Source organism: Scyliorhinus canicula, chromosome 9, assembly GCF_902713615.1.
Source record: "Scyliorhinus canicula chromosome 9, sScyCan1.1, whole genome shotgun sequence".
Lineage (NCBI taxonomy): Eukaryota > Metazoa > Chordata > Chondrichthyes > Carcharhiniformes > Scyliorhinidae > Scyliorhinus > Scyliorhinus canicula.
In genome coordinates, this window is record NC_052154.1 from 78678720 (window position 1) to 78706036 (window position 27317).

The window sequence follows — 27317 nt, forward strand, 5'->3', positions numbered from 1 at the left end:
CCGTGGTCATGCATGCACACGGCGCCGACCTGTAGCGGTCGCGCCGTACAACACGGCACCGGCCGTGCACGGACCCGACCTGCGTGATAGTGCCCTCCTGGACACCCCCTCGCCACCCCCAGGCCACCCCAGTCCCCCAAACCCTCGCCGAAGCCCCTCCCGGCCAGCAGCACGGCTTGCCCCCGGCTGTTCACGTCATTGGACACAGTCCGCAACCACATGCCAGGCTCTCGGCTGCTGAGACCACAAGTTAACCATGCGGTTGGGAAATAGGCCCACCGGGGGGTGGAGCATCGGGGGAGGGCCTTCAGGTAACCCAAAAACTGGTGATGAGCTGCTCCACGTGTGAAACTGAATGTGACCAATAGGCTTCCATAGTGAACTGGAAACATTTTTGGGGAGAAAGCAGGAAGTGTGGAAGAGGTATCAGCAGGTATGAAGGGTCCAAACATTGCTATCATTATTTTTATGTAATAGAGACTTAAATCCCTTTTAGAAAGTTTCAACAGCTAAAATTGCAGAACCTGCTCAAAATTTAATTGGTGCGATTCAGCGGAAAAAAGTTAAAGTCCGCTATGGGGCATGTTTGGCAGAGTGTTTCATGGTGGCTGCAGCACCGAGAATCACCCAATTCAATGGCATTTTGCTGTTTTGTTTAGCTTCAGCTGTCCTGCGCTGGCAAGTTGACCTCGCCAGCAGGACCGTCTCTTCTCATAGCAGGATGTCATTTTGTCACGTTGCTGTGATCTCCAGGCCCTCCCTTTCAGGACCCGCCCCCTTCACCCTTCCAAACTATCCTGGGGCCACAAACCCACCTCACAGCCGTTCCTATGGGCACGACCCATCCTGGCATGTTGGCATTTCCACTGGGACGCTGGCAGTGCTAGACTGGAACTACCAAGTTGCCCGGGTGGCATTGCCAGCCTTGCATTGCCAAGATGCCCAGGTGCCAGTGGCAGTGCAGAATACCACCCTTCCCTGTCCCTAACCACCCAAGGCGCTCTCATGGCCCGTGAGACCTCCTGAGGTGCCTTCACGCCTGATTCACATTTGTGGAAATCAGTGCTAAATGGTACCCTGTCAAGGTCTTGCAGACGAAGCCGTTGGCTCCTGCGCATGGGATGAAAGCGGTGTCTGGGTATTTAAATGCACCCAATGATTCATTTAAATATGCAGATCATGCAGACTCTCGCTAGTCGGGTGACGTGCGATCGGCCGGCGCCCGGCGTGGAGCCTGATTTGGAGCTCTCACAGGATTTACCCGGACACAAAGTAGTCACCGAATCGCACCCAGTACCTTATATTTGTGCCATTTCTTTGACCTTGGACTCGGCTTCATGTAACGACAATGAAGACCCATCCTTTGGTACATTGATTAATGTTCATATAATTTCATGCTTCTGTATTTCAGACAGCAAGAAAGCCTATGAGGGAAAATTACATGAAGACCCCTAAATTCAAGGTGAGTCACTCCACTTGCGAGACTGACGGGGCTTCGTTGTGCAGTCTTTGAATCTGTCACTGTAAATTACTTCACTGGTACATAATGCAGGGAATTTCCCTATGGAGGCATCGATAGACATTGGAAATAGTGCAAATGCATCTAAGAGGAAGCTAGCTAAACACATGGGGGAGAAAGGAAGAGGAGGTTGGATTGCTCCTGTTAAAGGAAGAAAGTTGGAATGAGTCTCGTGGAACAAAACACTGACTAGGATAAGTTGGGCTAAATGTCCTGATTCTGCACTGTATATATTGGGCGCGATTCAACGACCCCGTTGTGCCCGGCGTTGGATCCGGGTGCAATGGGCGAATCACCCGCGAGCCCACAATCGGGTTCATTTAAATACCCGGGCACCGGATTCACCCAGCGCCCGGTACTCGCTGCACCATGGAGATCTCGCTACTGTTATGGGCCAGGGTTTAAAAATCCCAAAGTTTATTATGGAGTTCACCTGACCTATAACTTTTTGTTGAATTTGGCTTGGATGAGTACAAAAGTCTCCACTTGAGGTGTGATTCTACAGTCTTCCCAGACACTTTAATCAAAATAAGCTTTATTCTAAGAACTTAGTTAACATTTATATAACCAAACAGCAACAATTTTTATCAATTACAAACATAAAGATACCCCACAGCTACAGTAATCTATTAATAACACTTAATGAATTCACTCTTAACTGTTCCAATTCAAAAACAAAATCCCATAAAACACAACCCATTTTCAAGGGCGTGGCCCAGCACTCTACGTTCTCATTTGAATAAGACTGGATTTTCCTGAGATTCTGACCCCGTCTCACCAGCAGATTTAAACCCTTCCAGAAAGCTAACAATATCTTAAAAGCCACCACCAAGGAGATTTTTATTGGAACAGATATTTAAAATGAAACTAGAGAGAGGCAGGCCAAAACATTTCTTTCTCCTGTCTTAGTCCACAGCAGTCAAATCTGAAAGCGAAACGAAAAACAGCTCACAGAGCCACAGCCCAGCTCCACCCACACAATGACATCACTCAAGTCATGTGAGAAGACAAAATCCTTTCTTAAAGGGACACTCCCATGACAACAAACAAGCGTGAATGAGGAGTTACGGAACCTGGGAGGGGGGCTCCCTGGCCATTGGAGATACCCTGGTGATTGGGGACAGGGCAGGGTAGCATCCTGGCACTCCCCCAGGTACTTAGATGGCAGTGCCACATCGGCACCCTGACAGTGCCACCGTGGCACTTCCAGGGTGCCTGGTGGCGTAGTCAGGGTGCTGGGGCACTGAGAGTTGCCAAGCTTGCAGTGCGGGGGTGTGGGAAGGGAGCTGAAGGTGGGGGGGAGGGGGGGGGTGGGGAGATCGGAGCTGCCGGACAATATGGCGCCCTGATCGCTCACCAGCAATAAATCGCTCTAAATGTGGCCTTGGCCTAAATAATCAGCACAGTGCCATTGGATAGCAGGATGTTCCTCGGCACTGCAGCCGCCAAGAAACATTCCATTAAGCGCACCATTCTTTAATTTGAGTCTGCTGAATCACGCCCTTTATGTAATTCCATCAGTGAAAGCTGCTCACATACACGGTGGATGCGATTCAACAATCTCGTTACGCCCAACATGGAGTCAGGATGCGACAGTTGAATCCCGGGAGAGGCCAAAATTGGACTTCGCCCCGGACGAAAAATTGTTGCGAGTGTTACTGGACTTGCAATGCCCGGGGCGATCTGGATCTCGCCCTCGCCCTCACCAACAATGGTCCCAGCTCCGCACCAAACGTTTTGTAAAACTCCACGGGGAACCTGTCTGGCCTCGGGGCCTGCTCTGCCTGCATCGTGCCCAGGCCATCCATCACCTTCCTTAACTCAACAAGGGCCCCCAGCCCCTGCACCCTCCCCCCCTCCACCATAGAAAACTCCAACCCATCCAGGAACCGCCTCAGCCCGTCCTCCCGGTCGGAGGCTCCGACTCACACAGCCTCCTAGAAAAGGCCTCAAATGCCCCCCCCCTCCGCCAGCATCGCCTTGTCCATAACAAAAATGTTGATCTGCGAATACACCAGGTGCACATGGGAGAAGTACGAAACTTCCTTAGCCCTCAACCTCCCAAATCTTCACAGATCTGGCCCCACCTCTCCCTCCCACGATCCATGAACCCCCTCAACTCCCTCGCCACTGCCAACACCTCAACAACTGGTCCAAACTCGGATTAGGACAGTATTAAAATCCCCCCCCCCCCCCCTCAACAACTGGTCCAAACTCGGATTAGGACAGTATTAAAATCCCCCCCCCCCAAGACCACCAGCCCCCTTGTTTTCATATCCAGCACCGAGTGGAACACCTGCCCCACCCATCCCTTCCCCAGCCTTATCTGATTCCCCAACTTCAGGTGCATCTCCTGCAAGAACACAACGTGCACCTTCAGGCTCCTCAGATGCACAAAAACACGTGACCGTTTAACCGGCCCATTGAACCCTCGCACGTTCCACGTGACCAGCTTGGTTGGGAGGGGCACACACCCCCTTTCCCCCCACTTTCCTCCCAACCCACCACCCACTCCCCGGGTTAATCTGCCATGTCCTTTTTGAAGCCTGCCCCAGGATCACATCACGTGCCTCTCCAGACCCGCCCTCAGATGCCTGCTGCCATTTCTCCCTTCCCAACTGCACCAAACCAGCCACACCCGTGACAGCAAACACCCCCCTCCGCCCCACAACCAAACAAAAAACCAACCCAGTCGCCCCACCACCCCTCCCCCACGCCTTCCTCCTGACAACCCCCCAGTTCACTCCCGTTAACTAGCCCGCCCAGCTAGCATGGTGGCCCCCGCCCAAGGTCTCTGACTACTTCCACATACCCCTCCATCCAACCCTAGCCCCCTTCTCCCAACGATGAAAAAAGAGAAATAAAAAGCACATTCACCATCTCCGCTCCCCCGTCAAACCTACCCCAATTTACCCACCCAATGTGCCCCAGTTTACACAAAACTCCTCTCGATGTCCTCACACTCCTCCCAGCCCATGGTCTCTCATAAAGTCCACCACCTCCTCCGATGAGTCAAAATAAAATTCCTGTTTCTTTTTTTTAAATAAAAATTTTGTTGAGGTATTTGTGGTTTTACAACAACAACAAAATAAACAATGTACATGAAAATATAAACATAGTGCAAAAGCCGTCTTCCTCCCTTACAGGTCCCACCTTCACTAACCGCCTACTGTAAACTAAGCTAACCACCCCCCTTCTGCTGACGGTTAATTTTCCACAAAGAAGTCGACGAATGGCTGCCACCTCCGGGCGAATCCTAACAGTGACCCTCTCAAGGCGAACTTGATTTTCTCCAAACAGAGAAAGCTAGCCATGCCAGATAGCCAGGTCTCCGACTTCGGGGGCTTTGAGTCCCTCCAAGCTAATAGTATCCTTCTCCGGGCTACCAGGGAAGCAAAGGCCAGAACGTCTGCTTCTTTCTCCTCCTGGATTCCCTGGTTTTCTGACACTCCGGAAATCACCACCTCTGGACTCGGTGTCACCTTTGTTTTCAACACTTTGGACCTGGCATCCCAAACTCCTGGCAGAATTCCCTAAGCTTCAGGCATGCCCAGAACATATGGACATGGTTCGCTGGTCCTCCCGCACACTTTGCGCACCTATCTTCTACCCCAACGAACCTGCTCATCCGGGCCACTGTCATGTGGGTCTGGTGAACGACCTTAAATTGTATCAGGCTGAGCCTGACACATGTTGTGGATGCGTTAACTCTACTCAACACGTCCGCCCGGAGACCATCCTCTATCTCTCCTCGTAACTCCTCTTCCCACTTGTGTTTCAATTCCTCGATCTGCGTCTCCGCTGATCCCATGAGTTCCTTGTGAATGTCCGAAACCTTCCCTTCTCCCACCCACACTCTGGAAACTACCCTGTCCTGTATCCCCCTTGCTGGTAGGAGCAGGAAGGCTGAGACCTGCCTGCGTAGGAAGTCCCACACCTGCAGGTACCTAAACTCATTTCCCCTCGCTAATCCAAATTTCTCCTCCAGCTTCCTCAGGCTAGAAAAGCTCCCCTCTACAAACATATCTCCCATCCTCTCAATCCCTGCTCCCTGCCATCTCCGAAACCCTCCATCCAGCCTTCCCGGGAGAAACCGGTGATTATTACAGATTGGAGACCACACCGATGCTCCTTCTGCTCCCACATGCCTCCTCCATTGCCCCCAGACCGTGAGGTCCGCCACCACCACAGGGCTGGTGGAGTACCATGCCGGCGGGAACGGCAGAGGCGCCATTACCAGTGCCCCCAAACTGGTGCCTTTGCATGATGCTGCTTTCACACGCTCCCATACCAACTCTCCCCCCACCACCAAAATTCCTGTTTCTGATGCATCACCCACAAGCGGGCAGGGTTCAAAACCGTGAACGTCACCCCCTTCTTGAAGAGGGCCGCCTTTATCCGGTTTGTACCCAGCTCTCGGCTTAGCCAGCTCCGCGCCCAGGTCCAGGTAAATCTGCAGCCCCCTCCCAACCCCCACTAGTGCTTTTCTTGGTCTGCCTCGCCCACCTCAGATCTTTTCTTTATCCAATAACCAGTGCAGCCTCACCACCATCGCCCTCGGCAGCTCCCCCACTGCCCTGTGTACTCAACCTACATTGAGGGGCCAGTCAAAGACCCCTCCCACACCAACTTCTCCAACATGCTCGCCACAAACTTGGCGGCCTCCACACCCTCAATACCTTCATGCATCCCAACAATCCTCAAGTCCAGTCTCCTGCAACGGTTCTCGAGGTCGTCCAATTTCTTTCTCAGTCTCTTCTGGCCGCTCATCACCATCCTGATCTTCACCTCCAGCGAGATCAACTGATCCCCGTGCTCCCCCACTGACTCCTCCACGTTCTGGATCACCAGGCTCCTGCCTCTGCTCCACCTGCTCGACCGCCGCCGTAAACGGCTCCTCCACCTTGGACCAATCTTCCAAAGCCTCTTTCCTCTGCTGCTGGAATTTGTTATTTAAAAACTCCATCAGCTCCTCCGTTGACCACTGGGTGGGCAGTGCTGCCCCCTTACCCTCCGCATCTTCACCTGTGTTGCACCGCAAAAACTTTCCTTCTCCAACTGCTCTCTATTTCTCAAGGCATTTCTAGTCTGCTTGGATTGGATTGGATTTGTTTATTGTCACGTGTACCGAAGTACAGTGAAAAGTATTTTTCTGCAAGCAGCTCAACAGATCTTTGAGTACATGGGAAGAAAAGGGAATAAAAGAAAATACATAATAGGGCAACACAAGGTATACAATGTAACTACATAAGCACTGGCATCGGATGAAGCATACAGGGTGTAGTGTTAATGAGGTCAGTCCATAATAGGGTCGTTTAGGAATCTGGTGACAGTGGGGAAGAAGCTGTTTTTGAGTCTGTTTGTGCATGTTCTCAGACTTCTGTATCTCCTGCCCGATGGAAGAAGTTGGAAGAATGAGTAAGCCGGGTGGGAGGGGTCTTTGATTATACTGCCTGCTTTCCCCTGGCATCGGGAGGTGTAGATGGAGTCAATGGATGGGAGGCAGGTTCGTGTGATGGACTGGGCGGTGTTCACGACTCTCTGAAGTTTCTTGCGGTCCTGGGCCGAGCAGTTACCTTACCAGGCTGTGATGCAGCCAGATAGGATGCTTTCTATAGTGCATCTGTGTAAGTTGGTAAGGGTTAATGTGGACATTCCAAATTTCATTAGTTTCCTGAGGAAGTATAGGCACTGTTGTGCTTTCTTGGTGGTAGCGTCGACGTGGGTGGACCAGGACAGATTTTTTGGAGATGCGCACCCCCAGGAATTAGAAACTGCTAACCATCTCCACCTCGGCCCTGTTGATGTTGACAGGGGTGTGTACAGTACTTTGCTTCCTGAAGTCAATGACCAGCTCTTTTGTTTTTTTGGCATTGAGGGAGAGATTGTTGTCACTGCACCATTCCACTAGGTTCTCTATCTCCCTCCTGTATTCTGACTCGTCATTATTTGAAATCCGGACCACTATGGTCGTATCGTCAGCAAACTTGTGGATGGAGTTGGAACCAAATTTTGCCATGCAGTCGTGTGTGTACAACGAGTAGCGTAGGGGGCTAAGTACGCAGCCTTGAACTTCCGGTAACAGCGGGTGGGAGGCAGCCGCACATTAGAGGGCTCCCGTCCGGGAACGCCATTTTCGGGGATTAACACCCGGTTCCAGGGGCTACAGAGACGGCAAAAGCAGGGAGAAGTCACAGTGAAGAGAAATGTCAAAAACAAGTTAAAAAACGGCCGTGAAAAAAGCGGCTGAAAGTCCATCGGGGAGTGGAAAGGTCACCGCGGGGACGGCAAGGAAAGTGGAGGCTGGGGCACCAGGGGAGGCCGCATTGCCCACGGCTGAAGAAATGACTAAGGTGATGGCTGTGGAACTCGAAAGGCAGTTCACAAAGCACATGGAGGCGATGAGGAAGGAGATGGGTGGAAAGTGCTGGTGGAGGAGGCGATTGCCCCGGTGAGGGCGATGGTATTGAGCGCAGTGTGGAGGTGCGGAAGCAAGGCGAGGCGCTGAAGGAAGTGGAAGAGACATTAGTGCAGCACAGTGATCAAATTTCCTCGATGGGGAAGGAGATGCGGAAGGTGATGGAGATCAGCAAGGATCTGCGAGCCAAAATGGATGACTTGGAAAACAATTCCAGGCGACAGAATCTGAGGATTGTGGATCTTGCCGAAGGAGTGGAAGGCCTGAGTATTTTGCCACAGTGTTGGCGAAGCTATGGGGGAAGGGGATGACCCCTCCCGATATGAACTGGATCGGGCTCACCAGTCGGGGAGGCCTGTACCAAAGGAGGCTGAGCCACCGAGAGTAGTAACTTTGTGTTTTTGTAGGTGCAGCGTGAAGGAGAAGGTCCTGTGCTGGGCAAAGCAGAAGCGGGTGGTGGAGTGGGCTGGAGCTGGTATATATCAGGACTACAAGGTGGAGCTGGTGAGGAGGTGGGCTTCCTTCAGCCGGGTGAAGAAGGCACTGTACATCAGTAAGGTGTAGTGCGGCATAGTATACCCAGCTAAGTTGAGGGTGACCTACAAATGCAAGGACTTTTATTTCGGGCGGCGGAAGCAGCGGAGGAGTTTGCGAAGGCAGAAGGACTGTGGCTGAATTGAGAAGTGGACATGTATCGATGTAGCCCATGTAACCGTATTTTTTCACTGCGGTTGGTGTATGTGCTAAATGAGGTAACGTTGTATATCCTTGGACAAGGGAAGAGATGGGACTTTCGCTTGCAATGATGGTTCTTTAGGGCTTGGGTGTGTATGCAGGGTTTGTGTGCTAAAGGGGATTTCATGGTTTTCCTGGGACTGGGCAAGGGGGAAAGAGACCCAGGCGGGGGCCGCCACGCTGGCCGGTTTAAGCCGGCCAGTGAACAGGAGTGAGGTGGGGGGAGGGGATGCGGCCATCGGAGCCTGGCAGAACAGGGCGCGATGAGTCCAGTCGGGGTGGAAAGTTGGGGGGAAGGAACAGAGGTTGGGGGGAGGAGTTTTGTAAAAGGAAGTGGAGGGGACGAGTCGGGGGGGAGGAGGACTCGCAATACGTGGGTGATGTGACCATCAATTCACAAGACAAGTGGTTGGAAGTGAACAGTGGTTTTAATAGTCTTACAACAGAGCCTGCCTGCGACAAGATGAACTGGCAGGCAGGCTCACGACTGCAAAGCTTTATACTTCCGGTTAGTGGGAGGAGCCATGGGCGGAACCATGGGCGGAGCCAAGGGTGGAGCCCAGTACAAACTCCTCATCTCCCCCTATGGGCAGAGCCACGCAACTGCTCGTATCCCGAGCTTACATAGACAAACACATACAATATAACACAGTGTAAATTACTACAGTGGGTGTCATGTGATTCACCACAGTGGGTGTCATGTACGGTACTCTTTCGGGGATTGGATGGCATTGAATGTTAGCGTGGGGGGGGGGGGGGGGGCTCTACAGGTCAACGGTGACCATAGGCGATTCCTGATTCCTTTCTCTCTTTTTTCTGTTTTTTTTCCTTCTTTGATTGTCCTGCCGTGGAAGGGTTTGTTTTATTTGATACTTATATTGCCAGGGGGGTCGTTGTTTGGGGTGGTGGGAGGATGGGATTGTTGTTGTTGATAAAGGAATTGACTTTGTATTTGTTACCGTTTACTGTTTGGGGGTGGGGTGGGAATTTTGAAGAAAATGTGAAAATGGAGAATAAAAATATATATTTTTTAAAGTACGTAGCCTTGCGGGGCCCCGGTATTGAGGACTATTGTGGAGGAGGTGTTGTTGTTCATTCTTACTGATTGTGGTCTGTTGGTCAGAAAATCGTGGATCCAATTGCAGAGTGGAGAGCCAAGTCCTAGGTTTTGAAACTTTGATATGAGCTTGGCTGGGATTATGGCGTTGAAGGCAGAGCTGTAGTCAATAAATAGGAGTCTGATGTAGGAGTCCTTGTTGTTGAGATGCTCTAGGGATGAGTGTAGGGCCAGGGAAATGGCATCTGCTGGTTGTCCTGGTTGCGACGGTATGCGAATTGCAGTGGATCAAGGCATTCTGGGAGTATGGAGGTGATGCGCTTCATGATCATCCTCTCAAAGCACTTCATTACGACTGAAGTCAAAGACACCGGACGGTAGTCATTGAAGCACGTTGCCTGGTTCTTCTTTGGTACCGCTATGATGGTGGTCTTCTTGAAGCAGGTTGGGACCTTGGAGTGGAGTAGGTACATGTTAAAGATGTCCGCGACCACCTCTGCAAGCTGGTCCACACTGGCTCTGAGTGCATGGCAAGGGATCCCATCCGGGCCCGTCGCCTTCCAAGGGTTCACTTTCAGGAAAGCCGATCTGACTTCGGAAGCTGTGATGGCGGGTATGGTTGAGTTATGGGCTGCTGGGGCACTCGACAGCAGATTGTTGGTTACCTGCTCGAACCGAGCATAGAATGCATTGAGTTCATCGGGGAGGGGTGCGCTGCTGCCGGAGATACCGCTCGGCTTCGCTTTGTAGCCCATTATGTTGTTTAGTCCTTGCCAAAACCGCTGAGAGTCTGTCTGTGACTCTATCTTGGTTTGATATTCTCTCTTGGCACCTCGGATGGCTTTGCGGAGGTCGTACCTTGATTTCTTGTATAGGTCAGGGTCGTCTGACTTGAACGTCTCAGATCTGTCCTTCAGTAGGGAGTCAATTTCATGATTGAGCCATGGTTTCTGGTTGGGGAACGTACGTACTGCTTTCTTTGCAACGCAGTCATCCACACATTTGCTGATGAAGTCTGTGACGGTGGTGACATACTCATTTAAGTCGGTCGCTGAGTTCTTAAATATGGACCAGTCCACTGTCGCTAAGCAGTCACGTAGGAGCTCTTCTATTTCCTCGGACCAGCACTGCACGACCTTCTTAGCTGGATTCTCCCGTTTGAGTTTCTGCTTGTATGCCGGGAGAAGGAGCACCGTCTTGTGGTCTGATTTCCTAAAGTGCGGTCAGGGTTAGAACGGTAGGCGCCCTTGATTTTTGAGTACATAAGAACATAAGAACATAAGAACTAGGAGCAGGAGTAGGCCATCTGGCCCCTCGAGCCTGCTCCGCCATTCAATGAGATCATGGCTGATCTTTTGTGGACTCAGCTCCACTTTCCGGCCCGAACACCATAACCCTTAATCCCTTTATTCTTCAAAAAACTATCTATCTTTACCTTAAAAACATGTAATGAAGGAGCCTCAACTGCTTCACTGGGCAAGGAATTCCATAGATTCACAACCCTTTGGGTGAAGAAGTTCCTCCTAAACTCAGTTCTAGTGGTCGAGAGTGTTGTTGCCCCTGGTGGGACAGGAGATGTGCTGGTGGAATTTTGGCAGTACACTCTTGAGGTTGGTCTTGTTGAAGTCTCCAGCCACGATGAACAAGGCCTCCGGGTGTTCTGCTTCATAGTTGTTTATAAGTGTGTACAGTTTGTTCAGCACCTTCCTCACTTCTGCCTGGGGTGGGATGTAGACTGCTGCGGCTGGATGATCTTGGGATCCGATGGGAGAAATCTGACCTTGTGGAAGGTAGGTGGTTGCGTCTGGGGGGTCCAGAGCGCTGGCGGTGTCCAGGGTGCTGGTTACATTTCTGGGGTCGCGTCTGGCAGTGTCCCGGGCGCTGGTTGAGTTAGAGGGGTTGCTAGGGTGGCATGTTTGCGATCAGGATGGGTCCCGGCGTTCTGCGGGCACGGGAATACCTTACAGCGCGTTCGGTCCTCACTCGGGGTCTCCGTCATTTTGGGGGTCGTGGGCAGGGGCTGCCTGAGGCAGGTTGGGCTGAGTCCCGTGGTCTGTTCCCTCCCTGTGCGCTCCTGGAGTCGGGTCTTGAAGTAGGCCCGGTCGGGCCTCCACCTGGATTTTTCTTTCTCCCATCTCCAGGTAGATCCATTTGCTGGACGGGCCTCTTGATACACCATCAATAACACATGACGAGTGATGAACGTAACTGAGACTTTAATACACTAAACAGCAAGCCTCCTGCCTCTGGACCCGAACTGGGTCCGAAGGTGGAAACTTGCCACCTTTATACAGAAGCCCGAGGGGAAGGGCCATAGGCGGAGCCAGCCTGGACAAGCCCAGGCATGCACAATACAATACATATAATGTAATAACGTGGTTTACCACATTCACCCCCTGTTTCAAAAAGAGTCCGGCGGGGGTGAAGTGGTCTTAAAGGTCAAGTCTGTCGCGGGCCTTGACCTTCCACCGTGATCGCCTCAGTCCCGGTTGTTTTGTGGGGGCCGGCGTCGAGACCTGCATGTCCAGGAGCGTGTTGTCTTCTTCTTTACCCAGATGTTGAGTCGGTGAAGGGTGGGGGGGGGTGTATGGACGGTGCTGGTGGTGCTTGTCGCTGGTGGGCCTGCAGGTGTCAGTCCGTGAGGGAGGTGGGCAGGGTTGGGGGAAGACAGTGTAGGGTGGGGGGCGGTGGTGATGGTCACCGCGGAGCCTGCAGGAGCCAAATCCTGAAGGGAGAACGTGTCCTGCCGCCCGTCCTGGTGTGCCACGTAGACATATTGTGGATTTGCATGGAGGAGCAGGACCTTCTCGACGAGGGGGTCGGTTTTATGGCTCCTCGCGTGGTGCCGGAGAAGGACGGGCCCTGGGACTGTCAGCCAGGACGGGAGCGAGACCCTGGAGGTGGACTTCCTAGCGAAGGCAAACATACGTTCATGAAGAGTCTCGTTGGTGGCTGCACAAAGGAGCAACCGGATTGAGTGGAGAGCGTCGGAGAGGACTTCCTGCCAACGGGAGACTGGGAGACTTCCAGACCATAGGGCCAGAAGGACAGCCTTCCTGACCGTCGCGTTCTCTCACTCCACCTGTCCGTTTCCCCGGGGGTTATAGTTGGTCGTCCTGCTGGAGGCGATGCCTTTGCTGAGCAGGAACTGACGCAACTCGTCGCTCATAAAGGAGGAGCCCCGGTCGCTGTGGATGTCGGCGGGGAACCCGAACAGGGTGAAAAGACTGTGCAGGGCCTTGATAACGGAGGCAGAGGTCATGTCAGAGCAGGCGATGGCAAAGGGGCATAAGAACATAAGAACATAAGAACTAGGAGCAGGAGTAGGCCATCTGGCCCCTCGAGCCTGCTCCGCCATTCAATTAGATCATGGCTGATCTTTTGTGGACTCAGCTCCACTTTCCGGCCCGAACACCATAACCCTTAATCCCTTTTTTCTTCAAAAAACTATCTATCTTTACCTTAAAAACATGTAATGAAGGAGCCTCAACTGCTTCACTGGGCAAGGAATTCCATAGATTCACAACCCTTTGGGTGAAGAAGTTCCTCCTAAACTCAGTCCTAAATCTACTTCCCCTTATTTTGAGGCTATGCCCCCTAGTTCTGCTGTCACCCGCCAGTGGAAACAACCTGCCCGCATCTATCCTATCTATTCCCTTCATAATTTTAAATGTTTCTATAAGATCCCCCCTCATCCTTCTAAATTCCAACGAGTACAGTCCCAGTCTACTCAACCACTCCTCATAATCCAACCCCTTCAGCTCTGGGATTAACCTAGTGAATCTCCTCTGCACACCCTCCAGCGCCAGTACGTCCTTTCTCAAGTAAGGAGACCAAAACTGAACACAATACTCCAGGTGTGGCCGCACTAACACCTTATACAATTGCAACATAACCTCCCTAGTCTTAAACTCCATCCCTCTAGCAATGAAGGACAAAATTCCATTTGCCTTCTTAATCACCTGTTGCACTTGTAAACCAATCTTCTGTGACTCATGCACTAGCACACCCAAGTCTCTCTGAACAGCGGCATGCTTTAATATTTTATCGTTTAAATAATAATCCCGTTTGCTGTTATTCCTACCAAAATGGATAACCTCACATTTGTCAACATTGTATTCCATCTGCCAGACCCGAGCCCATTCACTTAACCTATCCAAATCCCTCTGCAGACTTCCAGTATCCTCTGCACTTTTCGCTTTACCACTCATCTTAGTGTCATCTGCAAACTTGGACACATTGCCCTTGGTCCCCAACTCCAAATCATCAATGTAAATTGTGAACAATTGTGGGCCCAACACGGATCCCTGAGGGACACCACTAGCTACTGACTGCCAACCAGAGAAACACCCATTTATCCCAACTCTTTGCTTTCTATTAATTAACCAATCCTCTATCCATGCTACTACTTAACCCTTAATGCCATGCATCTTTATCTTATGCAGCAACCTTTTGTGTGGCACCTTGTCAAAGGCTTTCTGGAAATCCAGATATATCACATCCATCGGCTCCCCGTTATCTACTGCACTGGTAATGTCCTCAAAAAATTCCACTAAATTAGTTAGGCATGACCTGCCTTTTACGAACCCATGCTGCGTCTGCCCAATGGGACAATTTCTATCCAGATGCCTCGCAATTTCTTCCTTGATGATAGATTCCAGCATCTTCCCTATTACCGAAGTTAATCTCACTGGCCTATAATTTCCTGCTTTCTGCCTACCTCCTTTTTTAAACAGTGGCGTCACGTTTGCTAATTTCCAATCCACCGGGACCACCCCAGAGTCTAGTGAATTTCGGTAAATTATCACTAGTGCATCTGCAATTTCCCTAGCCATCTCTTTTAGCACTCTGGGATGCATTCCATCAGGGCCAGGAGACTTGTCTACCTTTAGCCCCATTAGCTTGCCCATCACTCCCTCCTTAGTGATAACAATCCTCTCAAGGTCCATCTTGAGTACTTGTCAACGATGTTGAGGAAGCACACGTTACGGTCGGTGGAGGGGAGGGGCCCTTTCAAGTCGATGCCGAGGCGCTAAAAGGGGTGGGAGGCCTTTACCAGATGTGCTCTGTCTGGCCGATAGAAGTGCGGTTTGCACTCCGCACAGACCTGGCAGTCCTTACTCCTCGATGGAGTAAGGCACGTTGCGAGCCTTGATGAAGTAGAAAAAAACGGGTGACCCCCGGTTGACAGAGGTCATTGTGGAGGGCCCAGAGTCGGTCTACCTGTGCGCTGGCACATGTACCGCGGGAGAGGGCATCTGGGGTATTAATGTACTGTATTGTATTGTGCCTGCGTGGGCTTGTCCAGGCTGGCTCCGCCTGTGGCTCCTCCCCTCGGGCTTCTGTATAAAGGTGCTGTGGTGAATGTATTTCACCTAATGCATGAGCTGTCTGTACTGATATAATGATGTGACCCATGACCTGGAAGTGATGATACGGGATACTTCCAGGTACTGTACTGGAACCGCGGTGGGCTCCGCCTCTGGCTCTGCCCTCACCGGGGCCACATATAGTCCGGCCACCTGTGGATGGCATTCGTTTGTACAGCCGACTCTGGCAGGAGAGTTCATGGATATTAAAGCCGTTCCCACGTTCCCACAGTCTCACAGTGAATTGACGGTATAACAATTTAATATTCATCGACAGAATCATGGAAGCCGCTCTAAAGCCAGATCAGCTCAAACTCGACGCGCGCGCATCAGAAGCCAAGGAGATCTTCGAACATTGGCTTCGCTGCTTCGAGGCCAACCTGGACTCCTTCACAACGCCTCCCACTGAAACCATCAAGCTGTGACTCCTCCACGCTTGGGTGAGCCATTGACTTTCCGTGATGATCGAGCAAGCGGCCACGTACGAGGCGGCGGTCGCAACCCTCAAGGCGCATTTCGTAAAGTCTGTAAACGAGGTGTACGCCCGACATCTCCTCACGACTCGCTGTCAACACGCTGGGAAATTGCTAGATGCGTACCTGGAAAAACTGCCCCTACTCGCGTGGAACTGCAGCTACCGGAATGTGACCGCGGAAGAACACATAACCTACAGATCCAGGACACCTACGTGGCTGGGGTCCGAACTACATCAGGCAGCGCTTGCTGGAAAACGGGACCACTGACCTGCAGGACACGGTAAAGCTAGCTATCTCGTTAGATGTGGCCTACCAGAACCTCAGTGCGTTCCCCGAGGACCCGGCGAACCCCTCGTGGACGCCATTGTTGCGACCCCTGTCGGACCCAACTACGTCGCGGGCCTGTGCCACGCGGCTGCCAGTCCAGCCCCGGGAACCGCAGTGCTACTTCTGCGGTCAGGGTCAACACCCCCGGCAGCGTTGCTCAGCCCGCACAGCGACTGTGGGAAAAAGGGACACTTCGCCAGAGTCTGTCTGGGCCGACCTAAAGCCCAGAAATCAAACACTCACAAAGCCCGACCCGTGGACTCACAGGCCCGCAGACCCCACTACGTGGCTGCGTGCCTGCCCGGAACGCCCCCTTCAGACGCGTCATCAGCCTCGATCTGAAGTCGGCCTACCACCAGCTCCCAATCCGCCCGGAAGAGCGCCACTACACTGCTTTTGACGCAGCCGGCCGACTCTTCCACTTCTTCAGGGTCCCTTTCAGCGTCACTAACGGGGTCTCAATCTTTCAGAGAACGATGGACCGAATGGTGGACCAGTACGGTTTGCGGCTACATACTCGTACTTGGACAATGTGACCATCTGCAGCCATGATCAGCAGGACCATGACGCCAACCTTCAGAGGTTCCTCCAGGCCGCCCAATCCCTCAACCTCACGTACAATGAAGAGAAGTGCGTTTTCCGCACTACACGACTGGCTATACTCGGCTACATCGTGGAGAACGGAGTCCTAGGGCCCGACCCCGACCGTATGCGCCCCCTCACGGAACTCCCCCCTCCTCACAGCCTCAAGGCCCTCAAACGATGCCTGAGGCTGTTTTCCTACTACGCCCAGTGGGTCCCCAACTATGCAGACAAATCCCGCCCACTTATACAAACCACCACTTTTCCACTGACGGCTGAGGCCCGCTCGGCCTTCAGCCGCATCAAGGCCAACATCACCAAGACCGCTATGCACATGGTGGACGAGTCCGTCCCCTTTCAGGTAGAGAGCGATGAGTCAGACGTCGCACTGGCCGCCACACTCAACCAGGAGGGCAGGCCAGCAGCATTCTTTTCTAGAACCCTCCACGCTTCCGAGATCCGACACTCCTCAGTCAAAAAGGAAGCAAAAGCCATAGTGAAAGCCGTGCGGCACTGGAGGCACTACCTAGCCAGTAGGAGGTTCACTCTCGTTACCGACCAGTGGTCGGTAGCCTTCATGTTTGACAACGCACAACGGGGCAAAATAAAAAAATGACAAAATCCGGAGGTGGAGGATCGAACTCTCCACCTACAATTACGATATCAAGTATCGTCCTGGAAAGTTCAATGAGCCTCCATCATGCGCCAGCGCGCAAGATGACCGACTTCGGACTATCCACAATGACCTCTGTCACCCGGAGGTCACCCAGCTTACCCACTTTATTAAGGCACACAATCTGCCCTTCTCCACCGAGGAGGTCAAGGCCATGACCAGGGACTGCCAGGTCTGTGCAGAGTACAAACCGCACTTCTACCGGCCAGACAAGACCCGTCTGGTAAAGGCCTCCTGGCCCTTTGAGCGCCTGAGTATGGACTTCAAAGGGCCCCTCCCCTCCACCAACCGTAATATATACTTTCTAATCATCGTCGACGAGTCCTCCCGCTTCCCCTTCGCTGTCCCCTGCCCCGACATAACCTCGGCCACTGTGATAAAGGCACTGCACAGCATCTTCACACTGTTCAGTTTCCCTGGTCACGTCCACAGCGACCGGGGTACATCGTTTATGAGCGATGAGCAGCGTCAGTACCTGCTCAGCAAAGGCATCGCCTCAAGCAGGACTATGAGCTATAACCCGCAGGGAAACAGGCAGGTGGAGAAGGAAAACACGATGGTATGGAAGGCCGTCCTTCTGGCCCTCTGGTCTAGAAGTCTCTCGACCTCCCCGCTGGCTGGAGGTCCTCCCCGACGCCCTCCACTCTATTAGATCACTCCTCGGCACAGCCACGAACGAGACCCCTCATGACTGCTTGTTTCTCTTCTCTAGGAAGTCCATCTCAGGGGTCTCGCTTCCATCTTGGCTGACAACTCCGGGACCTGTCCTTCTCCGGAGGCACATGAGGAGCCATAAGACCAACCCCCTGGTCGAGAGGGTCCAGTTGCTGCATGCCAACCCCCAGTGCGCCTACACCGCGCACCAGGACGGACGGCACAATACCATCTCCCACGAGATCTGGCGGCAGCTGGTTCTCCTGCCAATGCGTCCCCCTCCCCGCTGCCTACAGCCACCCCCTGCGCCCCTTACGCTCCCCTGGGTCTCCTGTCTTGGCCTGCGATGACATTGCCACGACCTGCCACCCCCTTGCCTACCCCACCCCCCAACCGTCTCCGACACGCCGGACTGAGGCTCAAGCTCCAGACATGACCCCCGGAGTCATCATCGGCAACGACCGTGCCTGCCACATCGCCAGAGCTGAGGAGGTCTAAAAGAACGCTCCAGCCTCCAGACAGACTGAATCTCTAATGACCCCACGTCACCCCCGCTGGACTTGATTTTTTTAACAGGGGGTGAATGTGGTGAATGTATTTCAGCTAATGCATGAGCTGTCTGTACTATCTGTATAATGATGTGACCCATGACCTGGAAGTGATGATACGGGCTACTTCCAGGTACTATACTGGAACCCCGATGGGCTCCGCCTCTGGCTCCACCCTCACCGGGGCCATATATAGTCCAGCCACCTGTGGGTGGCACCCATTTGTACAGCTGACTCTGGCAGGTGAGTTCATGGATATTAAAGCCTAATGTTCACTCGTTCTCATGGTCTCACAGTAGATTGACAGTATAACAGGTGGCAAGTCTCCGCCTCCGGACCCAGTTCGGGTCCAGAGGCAGGAGGCTTGCTGTTTAGTGTATTAAAGCCTCAGTTACGTTCATCACTCGTCGTGTGTCATTGATGGTGTATCAATTTAATACACTAAACAGCAAGCCTCCTGCCTCTGGACCGGAACTGGGTCTGGAGGCGGAGACTTGCCACCTTTATACAGAAGCCCGAGGGGAGGAGCCACAGGCGGAGCCAGCCTGGACAAGCCCAGGCATGCACAATACAATACATAGAATGCAATAACGTGGTTTACCACACCATTCCGGGTCGGGTCGCTGGGCGGGTCTCGTCGTTAGGGGTCGGGTCGGGAGCTCTGGGGACTGGGCCTGGCGATCCAGGAGCTGGCGACAGTTGTTAGGCCTGGTTGGGAGCTCCAAGGTCCGAGTCGGCTCCAAATCGAGGTCGGGGCTTCACTTCCAGTTTGGGCCCGATCCACTTCCAGGTCTTGGAGGTCACGTTGGGTTGGGTCAAAAAGTCTCCATGGGCCTCGGAGGATATTTAAGCCTGCAAGAAAAGATAAAAGAGGGAGGTTAGTAATAATGTTCGTCTTAGAATTAAATTTTAAAAGATTAGAATGAGTATAAGTTAAGTAAAAAGTGGATCTGTTGTGGAGAGCTCGCAGAGAGTCGCCTCACTCCGGTGCCATCTTCTGATATTTCTGATACTTCTGATATAATATGATCAGCATATTATATATGCTGATCCATATACCAGCCTCACAAGAGGAGTATTAGCTTCCCTGGGCACTCATACACCTTTTGCCCTCAAATACCACACCATTCGGGTGGGGAAGGACCGAAACAATCCACCTTGTGCGGGAGCCACAAAATGTGTGACCACTCACTCCATGGCTACCACCGGAGGTTCATACCATTTATGTTCCTTACTGCCTGCCATATCTGCAGCTTGCTTTCAGCGACTGGTGAACGAGGACACCAAGGTCTCACTAAGTATCCACCTTTCTCAATTTACACCCATTCAAATAATAATCTGCCTTCCTATTTTTGCCACCGAAGCGGATATCCTCACATTTATCAACATTATAGTGCATCTGCCATGCATATCGCTTGGTGGAGGCATCAATGGGCTGGGACATAGTTTTAAGGTAAGGGGCAGGAAGTTTAGAGGGAATGTGAGGAAAAGTCTTTTCACACAGGCAGCACGGTAGCACAGTGGTTAGCACAGTTGCTTCACAGCGGCAGGGTCTCAGGTTCGATTCCTGGCTTGCGTCACTGTCTGTGCGAAGTCTGCACGTTCTCCCCGTGTCTGTGTGGGTTTCCTCCGGGTTCTCCGGTTTCCTCCCACAGTCCAAAGGTGTGCAGGTTAGGTGGATTGGCCATGATAAATTGCCCTTAGTGTCCAAAAAGGTGAGGTGGAGTTACTGGGTTACTGGGATAGGGTGCAGGTGTGGGGCTTAAGTGGGGTGCTCTTTCCAAGGGCCAGTGCAGACTCGATGGGCCAAATGGCCTCCTTCTGCACTGTAAATTCATACAGAGGGTGTGGGAGTTTGGAACTCGCTGCCTGAAAGGGTGGTGGAGGCAGAGACCCTCATAACATTTGAGAAGTATTTAGATGTACACTTGTGATGCCACGGCATACAAGGCTATGGGCCAAGTGCTGGAAAATGGAATTAGAGTAGTTAGGTGGCTGTGTCTGATGGGCTGAAGGGTCTTTTCTGTGCTGTAGACCTCTGTGGCTCTATGGCATGCTCCCATTCATTCAGTGAGTTGGATCAATCCTCAACCGGTCTCTAGTTTTAATAAAATGGCCTCACCACCTCTTAAATGTTACTAGCTGGGTGACCAAACCAGATCGAACTACACATTGAGAACAGACCACAGTAGTGAATAGGTTTGCTGCACCGAAAGGGGGATGGTGGGTGAGAGAAATCTTCAAAAGTAGAAAAGAAAAAATAACGCACGAAAAATTAATCCAACTGTAATTTTTCTCATTCTGTTTCTAGATGGACTTGGTGTCTCTTTTTCCCCTGGACATTTTGTATATTATTTTTGGTTTCAGAACTGTACTGAGGTTTCCACGCCTCATGAAGGTGAGTTTGCTTGATGTTTTCTCCCCCTTACAGAAGCTGTATTCAGACTTTATAATTATTAGGTCCAATGTCACTAGCAACAGTCCTGTGGTAGGAAATGTGTGTCATCAGCATTTTAATATAGCATTCGAAATTACTTAATGAAATAATTAGAAATAAAGAATTTGCAATTATAAAACGCCTTGCTCCACCCCAGGATGTCGCAGAATGCTTTACAGCCAACTCAGTCATTTTTAAGTGTAGCCATTGTTGTAATGTAGGAAATCAAGCAATCATTTTGTATTCAGCAAGGCCGCATGGCAATGAGCAGATGATCTGTTTTATTTGTGTAATTGAGGGATAAATATTGATCTGGTGCCAGAGAGAGCTTTGGCTCCCTGAACAGACCAAAAATGTTCTAAAGCCAACGGAATTTTACATTCAAACCATACGCAGCTAAATTGGAGCACAGTTTGTTTTCAGGTGCTATGTGGTTACCGAAGCCCCCAAAATTGCGGTTGGGAAGCACGTACCCTCTCGTGACTTGGAAGTGGGCCACCTATCATATTGGGTAATGAAAAGCAAAGATTTCTTTACTGACACCTAAAGTATGGGTTGGGGTATGGGTTGGGCCTTTTGATTATACAAATACGGCATGCTGCTTCAGCTCTCCACCCCAATATTGGCTTGCTTCAGGGGGAAAAAACCCCTAAATAAAGGTAAACACTTAACACAATTGTCTCTACTCCCAGTTCCAAGCTCTGTGGCTCCCAGATCCTGTCCTTACCCTCCGGTATCCACCAGTCCCCAGCTCTTGCCTTTGCCTTCAAGGTCCTGCCTCTTATCTCCCTCCCTTCATTCCAACCATGACTTCCAGGCACCCTGAAGTCCCCAATTGCTCCCTGCTCCAGCGGCAAGTCTAAGACATCCAATCTGCCTCTGAGTATTGCAATGTTATCCAAAGACCCTATCCCTCTCTGTCTCCTTGACACCATCCGAAATCTCCCTCCCCCTGTAACTCCACAATATCTCCCAAAGACTCTAATCTCACTCGAGCTCCTTGACACCAACCAAAAACTCCAATCCCTCTCTGACTCTGCAGCACCTTCCAACAACATTGATGTACTAGGATGGCTCCCTATTTTAACCTGCATGGAACTTTGTAGCACTGAAGGAGATCATTCCGGCATCATGCCTGTCCTGGCTCTTTGAAATAGCTACCCAATTAGTCCCATTCTCCTGCTCTTTCTTCATATCCTGTAAATTTCTACTTTTCGAGTATTTATCCAGTTCCTTTTTGAAAATTACTATTGAATCTCCTTTCCCCATCCTTTTGCGTAGTATATTCTGATGATAACAAGTCAATAATAATTAAACTGACCTGGAAGATTTGCCATTATGAGTGGGTGGCTATGAAATCTGCCACCTTGGTTTACGTCAACGTTTGCAAGAGCTTGAGTTGTATTTTATTTATTGAGTCACTGACTGATTTTTTTGTAATTACACAATTTTGTTGCTTTTAGGTTAACATTCCCATACCAGCCTCCCTGAACAGGCGCCGGAATGTGGCGACGAGGGGCTTTTCACAGTAACTTCATTTGAAGCCTACTTGTGACAATAAGCGATTTTTATTTCATTCATTTCATTTCATTTCATTTCACATTGCACTGGTCACAGCAGGGGTGTACAATGATATTATTGAATTCACATTTATTAATTTATTTATACAGTATACAACCTTTTTTGAATTTAATGACCGGCTGGAAGCAATAATGAACAAGGCCTATATATACAGGTGCGTATTACTGATTGCAGTGTTCAGACAGATTTTATATTTCAGTCACAGTAATGTAATTAGGTCTTGGGATTGCATCCTGTCTTACACAGTAACACCCAAATATCCCAGCTGATGTCCTGATAATATCCTCCGTGAAACAGTGATACCTGCACACTATCCCCATTTTACCAGTGATTGATAGATACAGTCCCCTTTAAATGAAGTACCACAAGGTACTGTCCTCTTCAAACACATTGGGCAAGATTTAATGGAAAAGATTCTAAACGGGAATTACCGTACGTTTCCAGATGCTGGGCGAGGCCGTCACCGCTATAAAACAATGATTGGCCCATTTAATGAGGCCCCACAGGATTCACGCCACAAATCCTGGGACCGCGCTCACCAACCACCCCCGCTAACAAGTGACAGCCGCCCCTAAATGGCTCCAGCACAGCCAATTCCATTCAGCTCGCAGTCATGCCGCCATTGAGACCAGCTCTGCACTTTGGTGACACCGACCTGGGGCGACTGTTGGATGCGGTGGAGGCCAGACGGGATACCAGGGGACCAGTACGGTCAGCCACAGGGCAGCCACCACTGCCTGGGAGAAAATGGCAGCAGCTGTCAGCTCGGGGAGTGTGACCAGAAGGACTGGCACGCAGTGCTGCAAGAAGGTCAACGACCTCACCGGGCCACTCGGGTGAGTTTGTACTGGACCCCTGACTGTCAAACATGTGTTGTTAATGCCATACCGATGGCGCCAGCCCATCTGGTGTGGCACTCCCCACCCATGAGAACACCTCAGAGGAGAGCACCTCCAAGGGCATCAACACCATGGTGCAGACATTGGGGTGCCACCAGGGCTGGCAGAGCCAGATGATGCATGAGCAGCCGGGGCTCGAACCAGCTGCCCTCCATCTCAAGGTGAACCTAGGGCCCTTTGGGCACTGACTGCGAGGATTCTGGATGTCAACCTGGACTGATCATCAGCTCCCCCGATTTCCCCCCACCCTGACATCGTCGCATGTCGCGGTCAGCACCTGGTACAGTACAGCACGGCGGCGCATGTGCCACCGGCAAGTGCGCCGGGGCCCTCCGGTCCCAGAAACCCAGAGAATGCCTGTCAGGGGCAACAACTCATGTTTGACAGTTCATCTGGGTGAGGGTCAGTGGATTCTCACCTCTGCGCTGTGTGCCGACCTCCACGTTGGTGACTGATCATGTCTCGGCCACCCCCGTAACCGCCCGGACCCGTTCCTCATAGTGGGTGAAGACTCTGGTATCCAGCACCTTGCCACCTGTCTTGGCCCTCTGCCGTTGGTTGTGGGCCAACGTCACCTGCGGGGACGCAGAGGGGGCATTGTTAGCCGCATGCGTGGATACTTGTGGAGGGGGGAGCTTGGGGGGATGGGTCATATGGGGGGATGAGCCATATTGGGGGGTGGTGGAGTATAGGGGGGGCGGAAGAGTGTGTGGGGGGGGCGGAAGAGTATGGAGGGGGAGGGGTCAGGGGTCCAGTGCGAACTCACCCGAGTGGCCCGGTGAGGTCGTTGACCTTCTTGCAGCACTTGCGCTCTCACCCATCGTTACCTCAGCTTGGCGGCTGCGGACTCAGTCCAGCGCCGGCAGTCGGGGAAGGGCCGATCCGCGGGCAGGGGGGGCATTATTCGGGGCTGGAGGCACTGTGGGGGAGGGGCCGTCTGGGGCGTACGAGCGGCGAAGGGGAGAACTATTTTTGCGGTCTGGGTCCACGGCCGCATTCGCCGTGAAGCATGCGCAGCCACGGACCACGGCCCTATCGGAAAACTGGCGCAAAATGGCCACCGATTCCCCATTTTGCTGGGGGCTAGAAGAAAGGCAATGTAGAGCACCCGGCTCTAACTTCCGATATAGCCTGGAGAAGTCCGGGTCCGTGGCTGCGCATGTACATGGCGGCAGCCTACAGCGGCCATGCCGTGCTTCATGGCGGGTGCCGCTCGCGGACATGGCCCGCAAAATTGTTCCCCCCCCTTCGGCCGGCTCGTGCGCCCCGGACCGCCCCGCCAGAGTGCCCCCCAGCCCCGAATATGTCCACCCCTGCCCACAGATCAGCCCTCCCCCCGACTGTGGCAGCGCTGGACTGAGTCCGCAGCTGCCACGCTGAGTTCCTGACGGGTGAGACCATGAGAGACCCACGGCATCAGGAACTCGGCTGGTCGGGGACGGAGGATCGCGGGACGGACATCAGCCAATGTATGGGGGCAGAGCATCGCAAAAGCGGCAACGCCCCCGATTTTAGCGTCATCAGGGATTCTCCGACACGTTGCCGAACGCAATTTCGGCGTCGGGGATCAGAGAATCCAGCCCCACATGTTTCTCACTGGTTGGAGGTAGCACACTGTTAGCTTGTGGCAGAATTCTCTCTTCCCATCGCTTTCAATGGGATTTTCCATTGAAGAAACCCCATCCTGCCCGGAAACCCAGAGTATCCTGCCACCAGCGAATGGCTGGAAAATTCCAACCATAATTACTGCGCTCATTCACCAAAGGCCAATGAGAGCCAGAACTATATCCGTGGCCAGAAGTATATTCATGGGTGGCACGCTGGCACAGTGGTTAACACTGTCGCCTCACAGCAGCAGGGACACGGGTTCAATTCCAGCCTTGGGTGACTGTGTGGAGTTTGTATGTTCTCCCCATGTCTGCATGGGTTTCCTCCGGATGCTCCAGTTTTCTCCCACAGTCCAAAGATGTGCGGGTTAGGTGGATCGGTCATGCCAAATTGCCCATAGTGTCCAAAGGTTAGGTGGGAATATGGGGTTACGGGGATGGGGTGGGTGAGTGGGCCTGAGTGGGGTGCTCGTTTGGAGGGTCAGCGTAGACTCGATGGGCCAAGTGCCTCCCTGAACTGTAGGGATTCTGTGATAAGAATAAGGACTAAAGAAACCCAGGGATACAACGAAAGATACCTCAACCTCACACATATCAAGGGCCAGTAAGGTGACACTTAAAAATACATCACAGTCCCCAACACAGAAAAGGATAGTGTCAGAAATACAGTCCCTCAAACGGAGGGTTGGTGAGGCTCCAAGGCAGTAACAAACCCCTCTTGGGTTAATGAGTTGTTAAGGATACACACAACAATCTTCATCTAATGGAAAAAGAATGGCGATTTCTAATTATGTTTGAATAAATTACATTGCTGAACATAAAGGAATGCCTTGTGTTTCACAGAGTGATAAGAACGACCATTTTCCTACTGTATAGTCTCCATTTAAACGCCTGTGTGTACTACTGGGCGTCCGACTTTGAGGGAATTGGAGCCACAAAGTGGGTTTATGATGGTGAGGGGAACAGGTAGGGATTTGACAAATCAAATTTGTTGCATTTTTATTGTTAATGTTTTCCGTTTGACATATCGGTGCCCATACATTACGAACAGGATTTTCCTGCTGCAGCTCCACCAGAGGACAGGGGCAAGAAGTCAACCAAGCAGATGTTTGAAATGGAAAGTGTGCACAGAAATGTTCAAAACAGCTCCACAAAGTGGCCTTTTAATCTTTTCATTTTCTCCTGCAGTTTACAAAATGAAATTGCTGTTCTTTGATGTGTAGCCCTCAACTTGTTGCTGACTCTGCATGGCAGATTTTCAATTGCTGGTGGGGTTGGCAAGAGAGGCGGTGGGGTGATTTGAAAATCACATTCCCGGAGATCAGCCCTAGATTTCACAATCTCTGGAATTTGTTATTTTTTTCAAAGGGAAGGTGGAGGGGAGGAATTGGGGAATCATCCCCCATTAACGGTCCGTTAAGCTCCTCGAGAAGTTTGTTGAATGGTTGGGGAAGGAGAGCATGCAGTTTTCAACGGTGAAATCACCTCCTTGAAGCACAGCTGCTGGGTTCGGAGGTTTCCTTTATGTTGAAACTTTTTGTGTGCTGGAGACCCTTGTGCAAGATCGTGCTCTTTACTTTCCATTCAGCTCATTGGCCAATTTTGTGTTCAGTGAGGCTGCTGGACCTCTGGGGTGCTGCCTCCTCTTTTCTGCAAGACAGCCATAGGCTCTCATTATGGCTGTCACCTGCCTTTGCCGCTCACACTCTGAAGGCAGTTCCCACCTCCAGGTTGGAAGTGTTAGGAAGGGAGAAAAATGAATGGGTATTGAATGTTTTTCTACGAACAGGAACATATGAACAGCCCCTGGCGTCTGTTCCACCATTCATTTAAGATCGTGGCTGATCTATATCTTAACTCCATTTACACACCTTGGTTTTATATTCCTGTATACCAGATTTTCACAAACTTTTTAAGCTGTGGAACCCCTAGTGACTTCCCAAGTGCATCGGGGAACCCAAAGCATTCTCATCATGTCAATGTCCCTATTTTGCCGTGAAATAGGTGTGAACACAGAAATCAAATGTAAACAAGTCTTTTCTGGCTACATCTATGTATATATTGGGAATTAGAAAGAGGCACAGTCACAAATACATTTGCTATCCACATGGCCCTCTCACATGAGCTCCTGGCTAAGCCACCCTCCCATGTCCCCTTAATATTAGTATCCACTTTAGGAGTGGACAATCTGGTAATAATTAAAGATTGTTATTAAAGAAAACTTAAGTCTTACCTTTTGTCATTTTTAATGGGAGGAATGATGCTGGAAAGCTGATTCTCATCACAGAGGTATACCTCACTCACTCACACATATACATTCACATATCGCGCTCACATTCACTCACACACCTCTCTCACTTACACAAACTCACGTCTTTCTTTTACACTCACTCACCCATCTCTCGCACACACCCACCTGTCTATCTCACACATAC

General features: G+C 51.4%; 1 protein-coding gene across 14 annotated transcripts in view; it reads left to right on the forward strand.

Moving 5' to 3' along the window:
• LOC119971451 (cyclic nucleotide-gated cation channel beta-3-like) overlaps window positions 1-27317 on the forward strand; it is a 284057-nt gene that overhangs the window by 188042 nt on the left and 68698 nt on the right. For all 14 annotated transcript variants that reach the window (XM_038806991.1, XM_038806994.1, XM_038806996.1 and 11 more), the window contains 4 exons: window positions 1412-1462; window positions 20670-20756; window positions 22466-22530; window positions 25726-25848. In XM_038806991.1, the coding sequence (XP_038662919.1) occupies window positions 1412-1462; window positions 20670-20756; window positions 22466-22530; window positions 25726-25848 (326 nt within the window). The remainder of the gene's footprint in view (window positions 1-1411; window positions 1463-20669; window positions 20757-22465; window positions 22531-25725; window positions 25849-27317) is intronic.